This window comes from Micropterus salmoides, unplaced genomic scaffold, assembly GCF_014851395.1.
Source record: "Micropterus salmoides isolate LMB-PRFRI ecotype aquatic unplaced genomic scaffold, ASM1485139v1 Ms_hic_scaffold_23, whole genome shotgun sequence".
In the NCBI taxonomy this organism is placed as follows: Eukaryota; Metazoa; Chordata; class Actinopteri; order Centrarchiformes; family Centrarchidae; genus Micropterus; species Micropterus salmoides.
Window position 1 is genome coordinate 20,992,734 of NW_024041484.1, and position 14,047 is coordinate 21,006,780.

The following is a 14,047-nucleotide window of genomic DNA, read 5'->3' on the forward strand; positions in this document are numbered from 1 at the left end:
TTTTATGGATTAAAATGTTGGTTTAATTGAATGAAATCAATAATTAAAATAATTCTATGGGGCCATGAGATGTAGCCTCCATATCGCTGCTGATATATAAGCAATTTTTTTCAGCAATTCAAACTCAGGCTATGCAAAAGGATTTACAGGAAAGCAGAAAAGATAATTCAGAATTTGGTAAATCTTGTATTTTTTCCTGTAAATTACTGGATGATTTTACTTCATCAGACTTCAAATAAATCATTAAATTATTCATTCAAATAAATTAATCTGAGAGGGCCATCTTCATTACTTGTGAAGAGTGGCCACCTTTACACACAAGATTCACCAGCAAAATAACAATAACACAATGCCAGCAACACAGCAATAATAGTTTTAAAGCTGACAAAGCTTTATGGCATTTTAGGAGCAGCTTACTCTGTATCCTCAGGCTGTAGGGGTCCTCAATGTTGAAGGCGGGGTCCAGCACCCGAAATATAACCTAAACGAAAAAAAGAGAGAGAAAACCAGTTGAAAGTTTGAATTGGAAGTGAATTTTGAGAGCACAGAGACTTTTATCAAAAGGCTCACCTCTCCCTCGGTGGATGGTTCGATGTCTGAGTAACGGGAGTCGCAGATGATTTCGTCCACTTTGTACAATGGACCTGACGACACGCCGGGGAAGGATGTCTCGCAGTCGTAGGCAAAGTATCGATAAACCTGCCAATTCTTCCCAAAGTCCATGGATCGCTCGATCACCATGGCAGCCGGACGAAATGTCTGTCAGCAGAGACGGACAGAAAAATCTCTAAATGACTGGCAAACATTGGTCTCTAATGTCAGTAATCATTACGGTACATTATATTATTATATAATTTGTTCTGCAGCAAAATCTGCAACTTCTCTAACCAAAGCCCGCTTTTTGATTTCATTTTTCACTCAGCTTTTTTAAAATAATGACTTATTTCTGTGCATGATTGCCTATATGGAGAAACCAAATCTAAATAGTCCAATTGTGATAAAATCTAATTTGTGACATCTTTTTAATTTGTATAAAGCCAATTTTCAATTATTTTGTGAAAGGATAGCTAATCTGCATCTTCTCTTAACCTCAGATGTCAATTTCTTTTCCTGTGATTCATCCTAAAAACCAAATATCATTGAGGCTCTTTATATCAAGTTTCTGTGTTAATGATCAGGGAAACCAAACTACTACTACCAAACTCAAGTGGTATCAAATACTCATAAAATCAAACTTTTTAACTTGGATAATGTACATTTTGTTGCAATTTTTCATCTAGATGAAAGGGGGACAAACGAAAAACACGAGTTAAGGAGACACATATCAAATCCAGATGCCTCTGTGCACCAGGGCTCACTGAATAGATTGGTGAGTTTGAAAATGATTTGAATAAAATGCTCTGGCCCTATCACCAGATCTCAGCCCAGTTTCATACCTATGTGCCAACATGTAAGACAATGCTCTCCACCACCCTCTCCGTAAAACCAAATTATATAATATAAACTTTCACCGTCAAATCTATCTAATTATTTCTGTGACTACATGTCCTTTTGTTACGTCTGGCTATGTTTGTTTTTCTTTCTATCTGCTGCACTCAGTTCTCTCTTGCAAAAGAGACCTTGATCTCAGTGAGATTAAACCTGATTAAATAATGGTTGTATGTAAATGTAAAGAGCACTGAAGCTGTTTTGGAGGCTCGTGGCCTGACTCCATACTAAGACATTAGCCCATCACCATCATCCATCTGTACATATTGAATGTTCTTATCTAAACAGTTTGGATACAATAATAATAAACAGTACTTGAATATAAAGTAATGATGTTACTGAAAGGGTGGAGGCTATTCCAAAACAGGATGGGACAGGATACACATTGAAAGTGTGTGTTTTGACTGTCATGTAGAGATACAGGCACAAATCCAGCTGGACACTGTCATGGCCGACCACGTGACAGCAGTGATTTTACTTCACAGCCCTCAACTCATCCTCCTCTCCCTCCTTCTTCTCTTCCCACCGTTCTCCAGAGACCAGAACGATTTTCCACATTCCTCCACCACAGCTGTGTGATGCTGTTTATCTCCGTGCCATATTGGAGGATTTGTATAATATATGTTTCTGTATGTTTGCGTGAGTGTGAGAACAGGCACCTTGAAGGTCATGATAAGGTGTGTGAAATGAAACTCAGCCTCCAGGTCCAGCTGGATGGTCACATTCTCCACACCTGCAGATAAAAGGAAACACACCGGAAATTAACAATTAAAGCTGCATCTCCATCTTGACTTATTTCCATTCATAAAAAAACTTACTATTAAAAGTGTCAACACAGCCCAGACAGACTTTCTCACACTCTCAAAACACACTTTCTTTTAAATATTTACAGACTCTTTCAGCACATGTTCCTCAGCTGGCTTTCCTGCCACACCCACATATGAAATCAATCTAAGCTCTTGTTCTGGATTATGTTGCACCACCAAATACTAAATTCTTCACTAAGTTTATGTGTAAGGACCTAGCTACTAGCTACTATGTACCGTTAAATCTTAAGAAATATCTTGTTAATGTGTTAATTAGCTGCTACGAAACATTTGTTGCGCCGTCCAATCAACTATATACACAAAAAGTCCTTGCAGCATCTAGAGCTAGTAGCATAGCTTCCAAAAATAACAGTTTTATGAAGCCATAAAATATATTAAACTTAACTGCTAACAATTTGTGAATGCAAGTATGACACTGTGGCTTTATTAATCATGCTAGCAGCATTGCTGTGGGTCTGTTGGTTGGTCCAGACAGAAATATTTCAACAACCACTGGGTGGATAGCCGTGAACTTTGATTGCACAAACGCATGCCCTCTTCAGGATGAATTATTGTCAGAAGCCTACACCTGAAGGTCACCTGCCTGGAAAGGGAAATGTACTGCCCAGCTGCTATCACTTTACCTTAACAAGAGGCAACATGCTGCCATCCTCTTGTTCTGTCTTTGACCCCAGCCATGTTGTGTAAGATTTATATATTAGGACTTGATTTATATTATTATACCTGCTAAACATTAGCCTGTCAGCACTGTCATTGTAAAACATGAATGCTGACATTGGCATTTAGCTCAAAGTCCATCCTCACAGAACTGCTAGCATGGCTGTAGACTCGTTTCAGTTTCAAGCTATGGTATTAGTGGAAAATATCCATTTAAGCCAATCTAACCTACTCATTCTAACATAATGTTTTGTCATTGTTTTTCGAAATGTAATTTAAAGTCATATAAATAATTATTAAACAGTATTTCATCAAGTGTCGGGTCTGATATTTCGACCATATCCTATTACCTCTTTTAATGCTACTCTTCAATCTAAATGGGTTGTATTAGCTAGCTAACAGTAGTTCTGTCAGTAAGCTAGCTAGTATGTATGTGCGAGGGCCAGAATGTATTATGGCTTGTATGGCCCCTCATAGTTAGCTACATAGGTTACACCAGCACTACCTGGGTGTAAAGTTTATCAAGAACTAATCTCTACATAAGAACTAGTTTGTGTTCAGTGATATGTAAAACTCCATTCATAAAACTCTTAAAAGTGTACACTTAAGAACAGCTGGTGCAACCGGCTCAGACTCCAAGATGGAACTGGGGTTTACTTCTGCTAGGGAATTAGGAAATCCCAAGCAAAGCCATTGTGTGTCTGAAACTTCCTGCTGTTTCAAAGCCATCTGCACTGCTGGCCGCCTCTCCCTCCATGACTCATACCTCTGACAAGATTCCCACCACTCACAGGGAACATTGTGTGCATGTGGAGAATGAACGTGGGAGCAACAAGGGGAGGATTTATCTGTTAGAATGTATGGGAACTTTCTGTAATGTGATTTCTTTCAGGGCTCAAATTAAGGATGTGATGATGGTGATTGGTTTTTACCCTTCAGCTTCAAAAAAGTTGTACATTTAAACAAGGCGTAACCGAGTGTTGAAAAAGGCAAAACATGTGACCGTAGTCCCTTTAAACATCTCACATCAGGGCCATTTCAGTCCCTGCACCTATACTCCGGAACAATTTGCCTAAAATCATCAGATTAACTGAACCTGTTGAGATATATATATATATATATATATATATACATACATATAAGAGTCATACTGTTATTCCTTTGCATACAATTGTGATTGATACTGTTGAGTAATTAATCCGCCTTGTGTTTATTAAATTATATGCATTACTTATATTAAACAACAGCAAAAAAGAAGAAGAGACACAACAAAGAGAAGTTTTAGTCTTTAAAGAGTTAATGATTACATTTTTATAACATTTCTACAGATGTGGTAAACTGTTCAATGAAATCCAAATAAGTCTTTAGGGAAGTCTTACAGTATATACCCAACTTAATTTAATTTATATTTGGCATGTGAGTTTATGTACTTTTATGTATTTGGATACATACTAGGCTACATGTGTACATACGTATTACATACTTTTCAAGTATATTGGAAGAATTAATTATTTTATTGCCCTACTGGAGTTTTATGCTTATGTTTATACACCTGGCTTCAAGGTGAGTTTACCCTGTATGTTGTTTCCCATTCTCACTGCGGAGCCCTCTTAAACAGCGCTGTCTCATTACACATTTCCTTTTTCCCACTTTAAAGGCCTGTGTGTGGTCAAGTGATGACACACATCTGTTTCTTCTCAGCACACCTGTTATCCCTAGCACACCTGTAAGCCCCGCCCCCTAGACCTGCTGTGATTGGCTGCAGTGCGAGCCTCTGTGATCTCTCTGTCTAGTCATTACTGAGCTCAGTTACCGTGAGAACAGTCTCAGCGAGAGCTCACACGCTGTACTGCTCTTCATTTATTTAAAAACCAGGAGTGAACAAGAATTCTTTCATCTCTTTCGTCTCTTTCATTCAAGAACAAACACACTTTTTATGTTTTTCTCACCGTTCTCCGACTGCCACCAGGTCTTGAGGCGGTTGTGGGCAAAGGTGGTGACCACGTTCTCAATTGTGTGGCTGACATGGTTGTTGTCGTCGTTGTACATCAGTCTGGAGTCGCATACAAAACATTTCTTCTCCTCCTGATGGACAGACAGCACAAAGAGTGTATTAAACCAAATTACAGAAAAAATATTCTGTCTAACCTCTCGGTTTAAACCAGCCATGCTGATGGTTTTATTCACAGAGTTCAGAGTGACTTCTTTGGTTGACAGTAGTATGCAAATTCTTTTTGAAGAATCAGTCTTCACCATCTGGCAGTCTGACGGATAAATCTATGTTTGGCAGAGGAGAATGTAACTGGCCTGATTGCATAGTAGCAATTAAGTTCTTATATCTGCAACCAAGGCTGCAACTAATGACAATTTCTATTATAGATTAATCATCTGGTTTATAAAATAATTAAATATACCCATCAAATTTTCCAAAATAGCTTGTTTTGTCCAAAGAACTGTCCAAAACCCAAATATATATATCATAGAAAACAAAGAAAAGCAACAAATTCTCACATTTGAAAACACAAGAGGGGGAGATATTTGCTTGAAAAACAATTAACTGATTACCAAAATTGCTGCCAACTAGTAAAGTAAGTAAAAGTAATAATGGTTGGATCTGTTTTCCTGGTTTAAATTGGCCCCTTAGTTCCAATTAGGGGAATATTATTGGAACAGCATACAATGATATTTTAGAAAGTCTTCTTCCAGCTTTGTGACAGTTTGTGTTTGACCCTTTTCTGTTTTAACATGCGACATGGTGCGCACAAAGCAAGATCCATAAAGACATGGCAGTTTGGTGGCCTGCACAGAACCCAGGTACCCCATCCAACATATTTGGGAGGAGCTGGACTGTGAGCTTTATCGCCAAACATCAGCGTTGGACCTCGCTATAAAGCAAATCCTCACAGCCAGGTTCCAACAGCTTGTGGAAAGACTTCTCAGAGGAGTGGAGGCTGTTATAACAGCACAATAAAGGGCGTTGTATTAAAATGAGGTGTCCATATACTTTTGGTCACAAAGTAGTTTGTAATACAACCAGAGTGACCCTTGAAGAAAGAAAGAAATTTAAGGATGTGCAAGTATATATCATGTTGGCAGTGTGTGTGTCTGTGCTGCGTCTGTTTAACAATGTATTCACTGCGGGCCAGATGTTTTGGCATGTAAGCTTCAGTCTGGTTCACACACATATACACGCACACACTCCTAAATCTCAGAGCAATGCAGTGTGTGAATTAAAACAACAAGTTTCTCAATTTCACCGGCCCTCTGCCAACTATGTCTGTGTTGAAATGTGAACAGAGTCTGGCTAAGTGGCTCCACTTAGCAGCGTTTGGAAGGAAAATGTGTGCTACTAGAAGCTCACCCCCGCCCTCCTCTTCTGCAGCTCATACTTTAGGATTGTGCTCATCCTCAGGAAACTCAGAAAGGCCCCACAGTGTGTCTGTGATTTCATAAGGACACCATTCACACAGTGAACTTGCTGAAGGGTGGATGATAAAAAGAGACTCGCCCCCAAGCACAGAGGGAGGGATTGTGAGGCAACACAGCACTTTTATTGTGGAGAGGAATGTCTGAACACCCACTTGACAAGACAGCCAGCAGATACTGTACATTCGCATGCTCACACACACAATGTTGATCTGAAGAGTTTTGATGCAGAAATAAAACTGTTGATTGGGAGACAATTATTTTAGTTCCAGCTTCTCAAGTGTGAGGATTTGCTGCTTGTCTTTTCTCTTTATGGACAGAAAACTAAATATCTTCTGGGTTTTGGGCTGTTGATTGGACAAACAAACAATTTGAAGATGTCACTGTGGGCTCTGGGAATTTATGATGAGCAATTTAATCGCTGATTTGAGAAAATAATTAACCACTTACCCAATGATGAGGATAATGATAAATTACATAGTTGATCTCTTGTTTTAATATTAGCATATCTTCAGAAATCAAGTATGGTGCATGAGGTTAAATAAAATGAATCATATTTTTAACTAGTTTCCAATAATCATGTCAATGTATTCTTGATGGACTCTCAAATATAATGAGGGATTCACCAGCTTTCCCTTTTCCTCTGCAATAATTCATAAGCAGTAAGTCACTGTCATAAAAATGCCATGTACAAAGCCAACAGTGATGAAACACACCATATCACTTTAATTAATCTCTCTAAAGAATAGAGAACTGACCCACTTTCTGCTCATTATTCCAACAAAGTCACAAGCAATTCCTCAATAAATCAATACTTCCTACCTCACTTTTTAATCAAAGCCAATGTTTAGCATGATGAATTTGTTCAAAATAAACTTGCAGTAATGATCAGGTTAGTATAAGATACCTTTGTTACACTGTGAGCGCTCTTGGAAACAGGTATTAATTATTATGCAGTCTTATGTTTCTACTCTGACCTATATCGGTAACATAGATCAGAATTCATTTAAAACTTTATTGACCAAGTATGTTGACACATACATACAAGAAATTTGACTCCAGTCCTCAGTATCTCTCTATACTGTACTAACACACAGAGTCAAAGTTACTGAAGGATACAGATACAGACACAATTAAATATATATTATATTGTATACAGGGCACCATTGTCACTGTATCCTGTATGTTCATGGTTGTGGCATATGCAGTGCAAAAATGCTAGAATAAATATTGTTTGGATAATATGTTTTCTAAATGTGTCACAGTCACAAAAGTCACATAAAGTTACTTTTCAATGTCAACTACATAGTTAAAGTTAATACTCAGGTGAAATCACAACTTCTCATCCAATTATGAAAATCAGTTTTACATTATCTTTCTTTGGTCATTACTTTCAAATCGACTCTCATGCAACTGTTTTTAGTCCTTTTATTTGTGCCAATTGGGGTCTTTTTCTGTCTTCTTCTTCCCCCCCCCCGACATATATTTCTCTTCTACCCCAGCCCCTCCTTTTTTGTTAGTGTAAACTTCTGTTCTGAAAAGAACTACATAAATAAAGTTTGCTTGCTTGCACTCTACAGCCACAGAAAAAGCAGAAACCAAAGAACATCCCAAAGAAAGCTTTGCAATATGTGCAGTTTCAAATTAGCACTTGTATAAAACAAAAGTACAAAATTATCCTTTCAAGTTCATGAATCCTACATAGCTCATTCTGCCGATTGCAGATAAACCAATTAAACAGTCATGAAATTTCTTAAAATCACCTGTTTGCACCTCTTGAACAGAGTTCAGATCCGCATTACCTTCACCAGTAAATTATGGTCTTTGAATTGTATGCTTTATCATGACATTTAAATAAAGTTTTGGGATACATAAAACAAAAAAACAAAATACATCTGTATTTTGTTCTACACTTTGCTGGTCACACAGGATGCCCTGGGTTACTTCACTGACCTACAATCTCAGAGAGGATCTTTTATGTTTGGTGCTCCAGGATCCTGGCTGCAGCAGCAGCAGCAGCAGCAGCAGCAGCTGTTTTCTTACCTCCAGATGTCCGACGATGCAGAAGCGCTCCGGCTGCTTCGTGCCGCAGGTAGAGGAGGCGGTGAGTTTGTGCGCCCGGCCGATCAGCAGGTCACCTGTGGCCGGGTAGCAGCTGCCTTCGGTGCAGACATCCGCAAACTCTGGCAGCTGAGCACTGATGGGACACCACAGGGCTGCAGGGAAGAAAACTGCTGTCACTGACATGATGTAAGACGCACAAAGTCCTAAACAAGATTGTTTTTTTCCCACAAAACAATGGAGTATGTTTTCTTTTGTTTTAAATTATACAACCCAGAAGCAGAGCAGACTTGCGGTCAGTTCAATTAAATTAAAATCACATGGAGTCCATCCGCAGAAACAAAGCTTGAGCTTGTGCGCAACAGTTCCTTTCCAGTAGCAGCCTTATTTCTCATCTTTTAAAACACTATAATTCCTGAAAAGAAAACCCTTGGTAATTGCATAAGGGTAAGTGTTGTTGCTGGAGACGTGAGAAGAACATTTTGACAGCTACGCAGAGGATAAAATTCCACCCATCATGCTGCAGATTTCACATAAAAAAAGCTTTAAATTAAAACTTAAACTCACCCAGAGTTGTTAAAATGTGGATTATGAGCGACATTTCTAAGTGCGGAACATTGACAACGCGTCTGAGATTGTGTGGATGCGTCCTGCAGCTGAGAGTGCGCGTGTGTGAGAGTATGAAGTGTAAAATCCGCTAAAATCAGAGGTGCAGGGAGTTTTCTTGTACAAGTGCCCAGACTATGCTGTGTGAAAAGTGCCAATGTAAAGATGACCGGGTGTATGGAGTGTGGATAGTGCCACCGATAACCTACCGAAGAAGACTGTGACATTGACTGACACAATGGGCCCATTTAGCTGTTCTGTTAAGGTTTATGTATACATTATGCATATTGCAGCTTAATTGATCCTATTAGTCTATACATGAACAGCTTTATGTTCTACACAACATGTCCTGTACTTAAATGACAAAACAGATTGTTCGTCAATGCCTCCCAAAATGACACATATGAGCTTTCCATTGGTCACAGTTTGGTTAGGTTTAGGAAAACATCTTGTGTTGGGTTAAAGTAAGTAAGTTAAGTAAGTCACGTGACTTAACTCTGGTGAGGAAAGTCAGTAAGATATTTAACCTACAACGAAACATAACTCAATATTTACTTTGTTTTATACGAGACTCAAACGCCATTGACCTGTGTGTGAAAGTCAATCCACCTCATTAGGTCGAATTTTTTGCTCTTTATAATAAGTAACCCAACTTTTGTTTTGTCTTTTGTTACCATGCAGCCACTAGAGGTCACAGCCACTATAAACATAAACACAGGTGGTAATAATGTGCTTGATGTGATGGTGAATCACTTGGGGAGGTTGGATGACAACGGCCTACAGACGGGAGGTTGATCAGCTGGCTCTCTAGTGCGGTCAGAACAACCTGGAGCTTAACACGCTCAAAACTGTGGAGATGCTCGTGGACTTCAGGAGGAGCCCCACCACTCTGCCCCCCACCACCGTACTCAACAGACCTGTGTCTGCTGTGGAAACCTTCAGGTTTCTGGGTTCCACTATATCCCAGGACCTGAAGTGGGAGCCCAACACTGACACCATCATCAAGAAGGCCCAGCAGAGGATGTACTTCCTGTGCCAGCTCAGGAAGCTCAACCTGCCTCAGGAGCTGCTGATCCACTTTTACACAGCCATCATCCAGTCTGTCCTCTGCACGTCCATCACTGTCTGGTTTGGATCTGCCACCAAATAGGACAGGATCAGACTACAACGGACAGTCAGGCCTGCGGAAAAGATCATCTGTGCCAACCTGCCCTCCATTCAGGACTTATACAGTTCCAGAGTCAGGAAACGGGCTGCTCACTGCACTATTTGTCAATATGTCTATATTGTTTTTGTTCATAGTGTGTATATTTGTGTTGTCTACACTAAAGTCTGTGTCTGACTTTATTTTATTTTTATTATTGTGATTTTGTATTTTACTATGAGTACACAAGCACATTTTGAGCAATGTACAATCCAGAGTAAAATTTTTTGTATGTGTACACATACCTGGCAATAAAGCTGACTCTGATTCTTCAACAAACTTTCAAGCAGTACACCCTGGACAGGTCGCCAAGTGGTAAATAAAAATGTTAAAGAAAAAGTAGCTTTTATCCCTGCAGACCCCGCAATTGTTTTGAACAATGCGTAGTAACAAATGAATTAAATTAAATGTAACACGCCGCACATTATGGTGTTGATTGTATTTTTAGAGGCAATATTAACATGAAAAAATCATTCTAGTTTAAAATCTTTGGTGACTCATATCTTCCTCTGTTATATTAGTGGGCCAGTTATTAATAAATAACATCCTTCACCTCCCCAAACTCAGAGACACCTGCAGGTCACAGCTGTGTTTAAATAGTTATTCTATAGTACAAGTGAGAACTTTTAACAGCCTGCACAGCAGTTTACATTTCATGCATGTCTTGTTGCTTTCACACAGAATGAATGAATGTGTAATTAGGTACAGATGTCTTGTATGCATTGCATTAGCCTCAAAATGGATTATGTATAACCTCTACATAATAAACCTATGACTCTGAGACGTGTTCAACAGCATGGTCATTGTGTACATCCTCACATGCAAAATATTGGTTTCAGTACTCAGGTATTATCATAAAAATAATTAATAACAATATCTTAATTATAATAATTAATAATAATTAAATCTTTAAATTCACAGTAGTAGCATGTTGATTTGTCACAAATTTGTCTCCTCGGCTTTAATTTCTGTATTGAGACATTTGTTTTTACTGTACTTTTATTTTTGTATTTTCTATTTTACACATAGAAAGTACTTGCTATGTATAGTGGACCCAAAAGAAAGGTTAAAAGTACACTAAAGAAACTGTGAATAAACTGTTGATGGTGTTTATATGAGCTCATCAGTTTGCTGTGTTCATGATATTTGACTTTTTTTGTCGGGTTACTGTACGAGTTTTAATTAGAAGTTGCATGAAAAACCATTTGGCGTCTTGACCTAAGCGCTGATAAAGGAACGTGCTTAATGAAGTCACTATTTCTGCTCTCTTACTCTGATTATCATCTGGTTACCAGCACAGTGTGCAGAGATAAATCCGACAGCACTGCCCCCTTGTGGTATTAATGAGGAAGTACATCCACAACTCAAACTCTCTGTGACTCATGTTTTCTATCCTGTTTGTAAAAATGTTCTTTGTCTGTCTCTTCATTTCCATTTCATTCTTCACCTCCTTATTTTACAATAACATAGCCCCACTTTCTGTGTAATGGCCCTGTAATTCTGCTGACTGCTGTATTCAGATAAAATTGCAAACTGCCCAGACAGCATGTGTGAAGCTGTAAATGGATCAAACAAAGAAGACATCTCACTGCAGCTTACCAGTTTTACCTTCCTGAATACTGAACATAAATGTAAAAACTGAATCTAGAGACGTCTGTGTGTAAAAGTGAAACTCCCACACGAAACATCACAGAGGCCATTCAAATGTTTAAAGCCTATAAATCTTTATTTATTTAACATTACATTTTCATTATTAAGTGGGCAACAAGCAAAGTTAAGGTCCATAAAAATGTTGTCAGTTATTAAAATTTTATATATTATTATTATTATTATGTTGGCAACAACTATGTACTTGTCATCAGATTTTAATTCTAAATTTCTAAACTCTGATAGGTGCACAGACAAGTCTATGTCCATGATACCACTGCTAAAAGTAAGAGACTGAGGAAAATTGAAGATGAAAATTCACCTGTGTGGGAGGTTGATATTGAGACCATGTTTTTGTGTCCATAGCTGACTGCTTAAGGATGGGAGGCAAAAAATTACATTAAAGAGTTGATGAAACAGTTAGAGGGGCCCAACAGTATTAACACAGAAGGAAATCCTGAGAAGAGGCTCCTCAAGTTGCTTTTGTTAAGTCTAAAGGTATCAAACTGCTTGCAAGGACGCCAAACTCACGCAAAATAACAGAATACTCACAATTAACCAGAAATTAAAACACTTTCCAGGTATATAGCCTAACACAACCCGGGTTAATGTTTTAATGTGTCTAAAACAAAACCAACAACGACCCTTCCAGGTTTTTAATCTTTTATGCTCAAGACTTTGACTTTAAGAATAATAATAGTTACTGTATTTATACTTTACAACACAAGTCAGATTTCTTCAGAAAAGACATAAATTGAACAGATGTGCAGTGCAATGAAATTATTAAAATAAAAGAAAATGTAGCACTCCAGAATCAGATATCCAGGCATCCTTCAAACCTGTGCTTCTGCTTTGTTTTAAAGCTCCTACAAGATGTTTACATGTTCCAGCTCACAGAGAGCTAGAGATCAAAATCCTGTCTTTTAAATCTTTCTAATTAAAATCACTGAACAAACATCTGAGGTTCATTTTAAACTCAACACACTGTAGCAGTGTTTGATGAAAAACCCTCAGCATGCGTCAAAAAGTCTCTTTTCCTTCCTGCTGGAAAGGCTGAGAACAATCAATTATAATCTGAAAGTCACTTTGCTTTACCCGGTAATTGAGGTGAGTTTAGCAGAGAGGGTACTTGTAGTTAACCGTGTGTGTGTGTGTGTGTGTGTGTGTGTGGTATGAGTCATTTTAAGTTTCAGGATAAAAGGAACAGAGAGGAAAGAGGACAGATAAAAATAAAAAGTACTTATGAGACGTAACGGAGGAACACGTCATTTTGTGTTTTTCATCTTCTGCAGACAGACGGAAACACAAAGTGTTCTTATCAACCAATCACAGACGAGAATCTGCCGATGATGTGCTTCTGCTAAATTACATTCATAAAAATATAATGTTAATTACCCTGGCTGAGAGCTTTTAAATATAAACTCTCCCATCCTGTTATAACTCCTCTAAAACCCTTAATTTCCTCCTAGCTTGCTGTTGATGTTTTGAAAGTTCGCAGTGACCCAGGAGGAATTTTGGAGGAAATTTGTGGATGCTCTTTGGTGCTAAAATGAAATCTAGAAGTGTATGTTAACACATAAATTCAATTCATATTGTTACAGGAAACAGGTTTTCACCTCTATGTCATGCATATCAGTCAATCAGCGGGTCCATCACTTCTGTCCAAACTAAAATATCTAAAAAACTATTGGATGGATTAGCGTGAAATGACGTACAGACATTCAAAGTCCCCAGAGGACGAATAGCTTTGCTGATCCCTCGACTTTTCCCCTAGCACCATCATGAGGTTGACATTTGAGGTTTTGAGTAAAACATCTTAACAACAAATGGATGAACTGCCATGAAAGTCAGTGTCTTCCCATATGCAGCTGGCCTCATCAACAAGGCCCGGGGACCCCCAATGACACTGACTCTCATTTTTATTTATATTGGTTTATGTCTGGCACTTAGTTACCAAAGAAAATTCTTTGTATGTGTGAGAACTACTTGGCAATAAAGCTGTTTCTGATTCGGAAGTTTGTTCAAACATTCACATCCCCCTCAAGATGAACTGTAATAACTTTGGTTATCCTCTGACAGAGCTAAAAGAGAGTGAATATTTATCAGGTCGCCAGTAACATGACTTCAAATG

At 38.4% G+C, this 14,047-nt stretch overlaps 1 protein-coding gene across 1 annotated transcript in view; it reads right to left on the reverse strand.

Annotated features, from left to right (window-relative positions):
- lamb1b (laminin, beta 1b) overlaps nt 1-9,141 on the reverse strand; it is a 35,138-nt gene extending 25,997 nt beyond the window's left edge. The window contains exons 1-6 of the mRNA XM_038739175.1: nt 9,027-9,141; nt 8,442-8,614; nt 4,922-5,057; nt 2,148-2,221; nt 571-759; nt 418-481 (exon numbers count right to left, since the gene is read on the reverse strand). Coding sequence (XP_038595103.1) covers nt 418-481; nt 571-759; nt 2,148-2,221; nt 4,922-5,057; nt 8,442-8,614; nt 9,027-9,060 — 670 coding nt within the window. The 5' untranslated portion in view covers nt 9,061-9,141. The remainder of the gene's footprint in view (nt 1-417; nt 482-570; nt 760-2,147; nt 2,222-4,921; nt 5,058-8,441; nt 8,615-9,026) is intronic.
- Between the last annotated feature and the right edge of the window lie 4,906 nt (nt 9,142-14,047).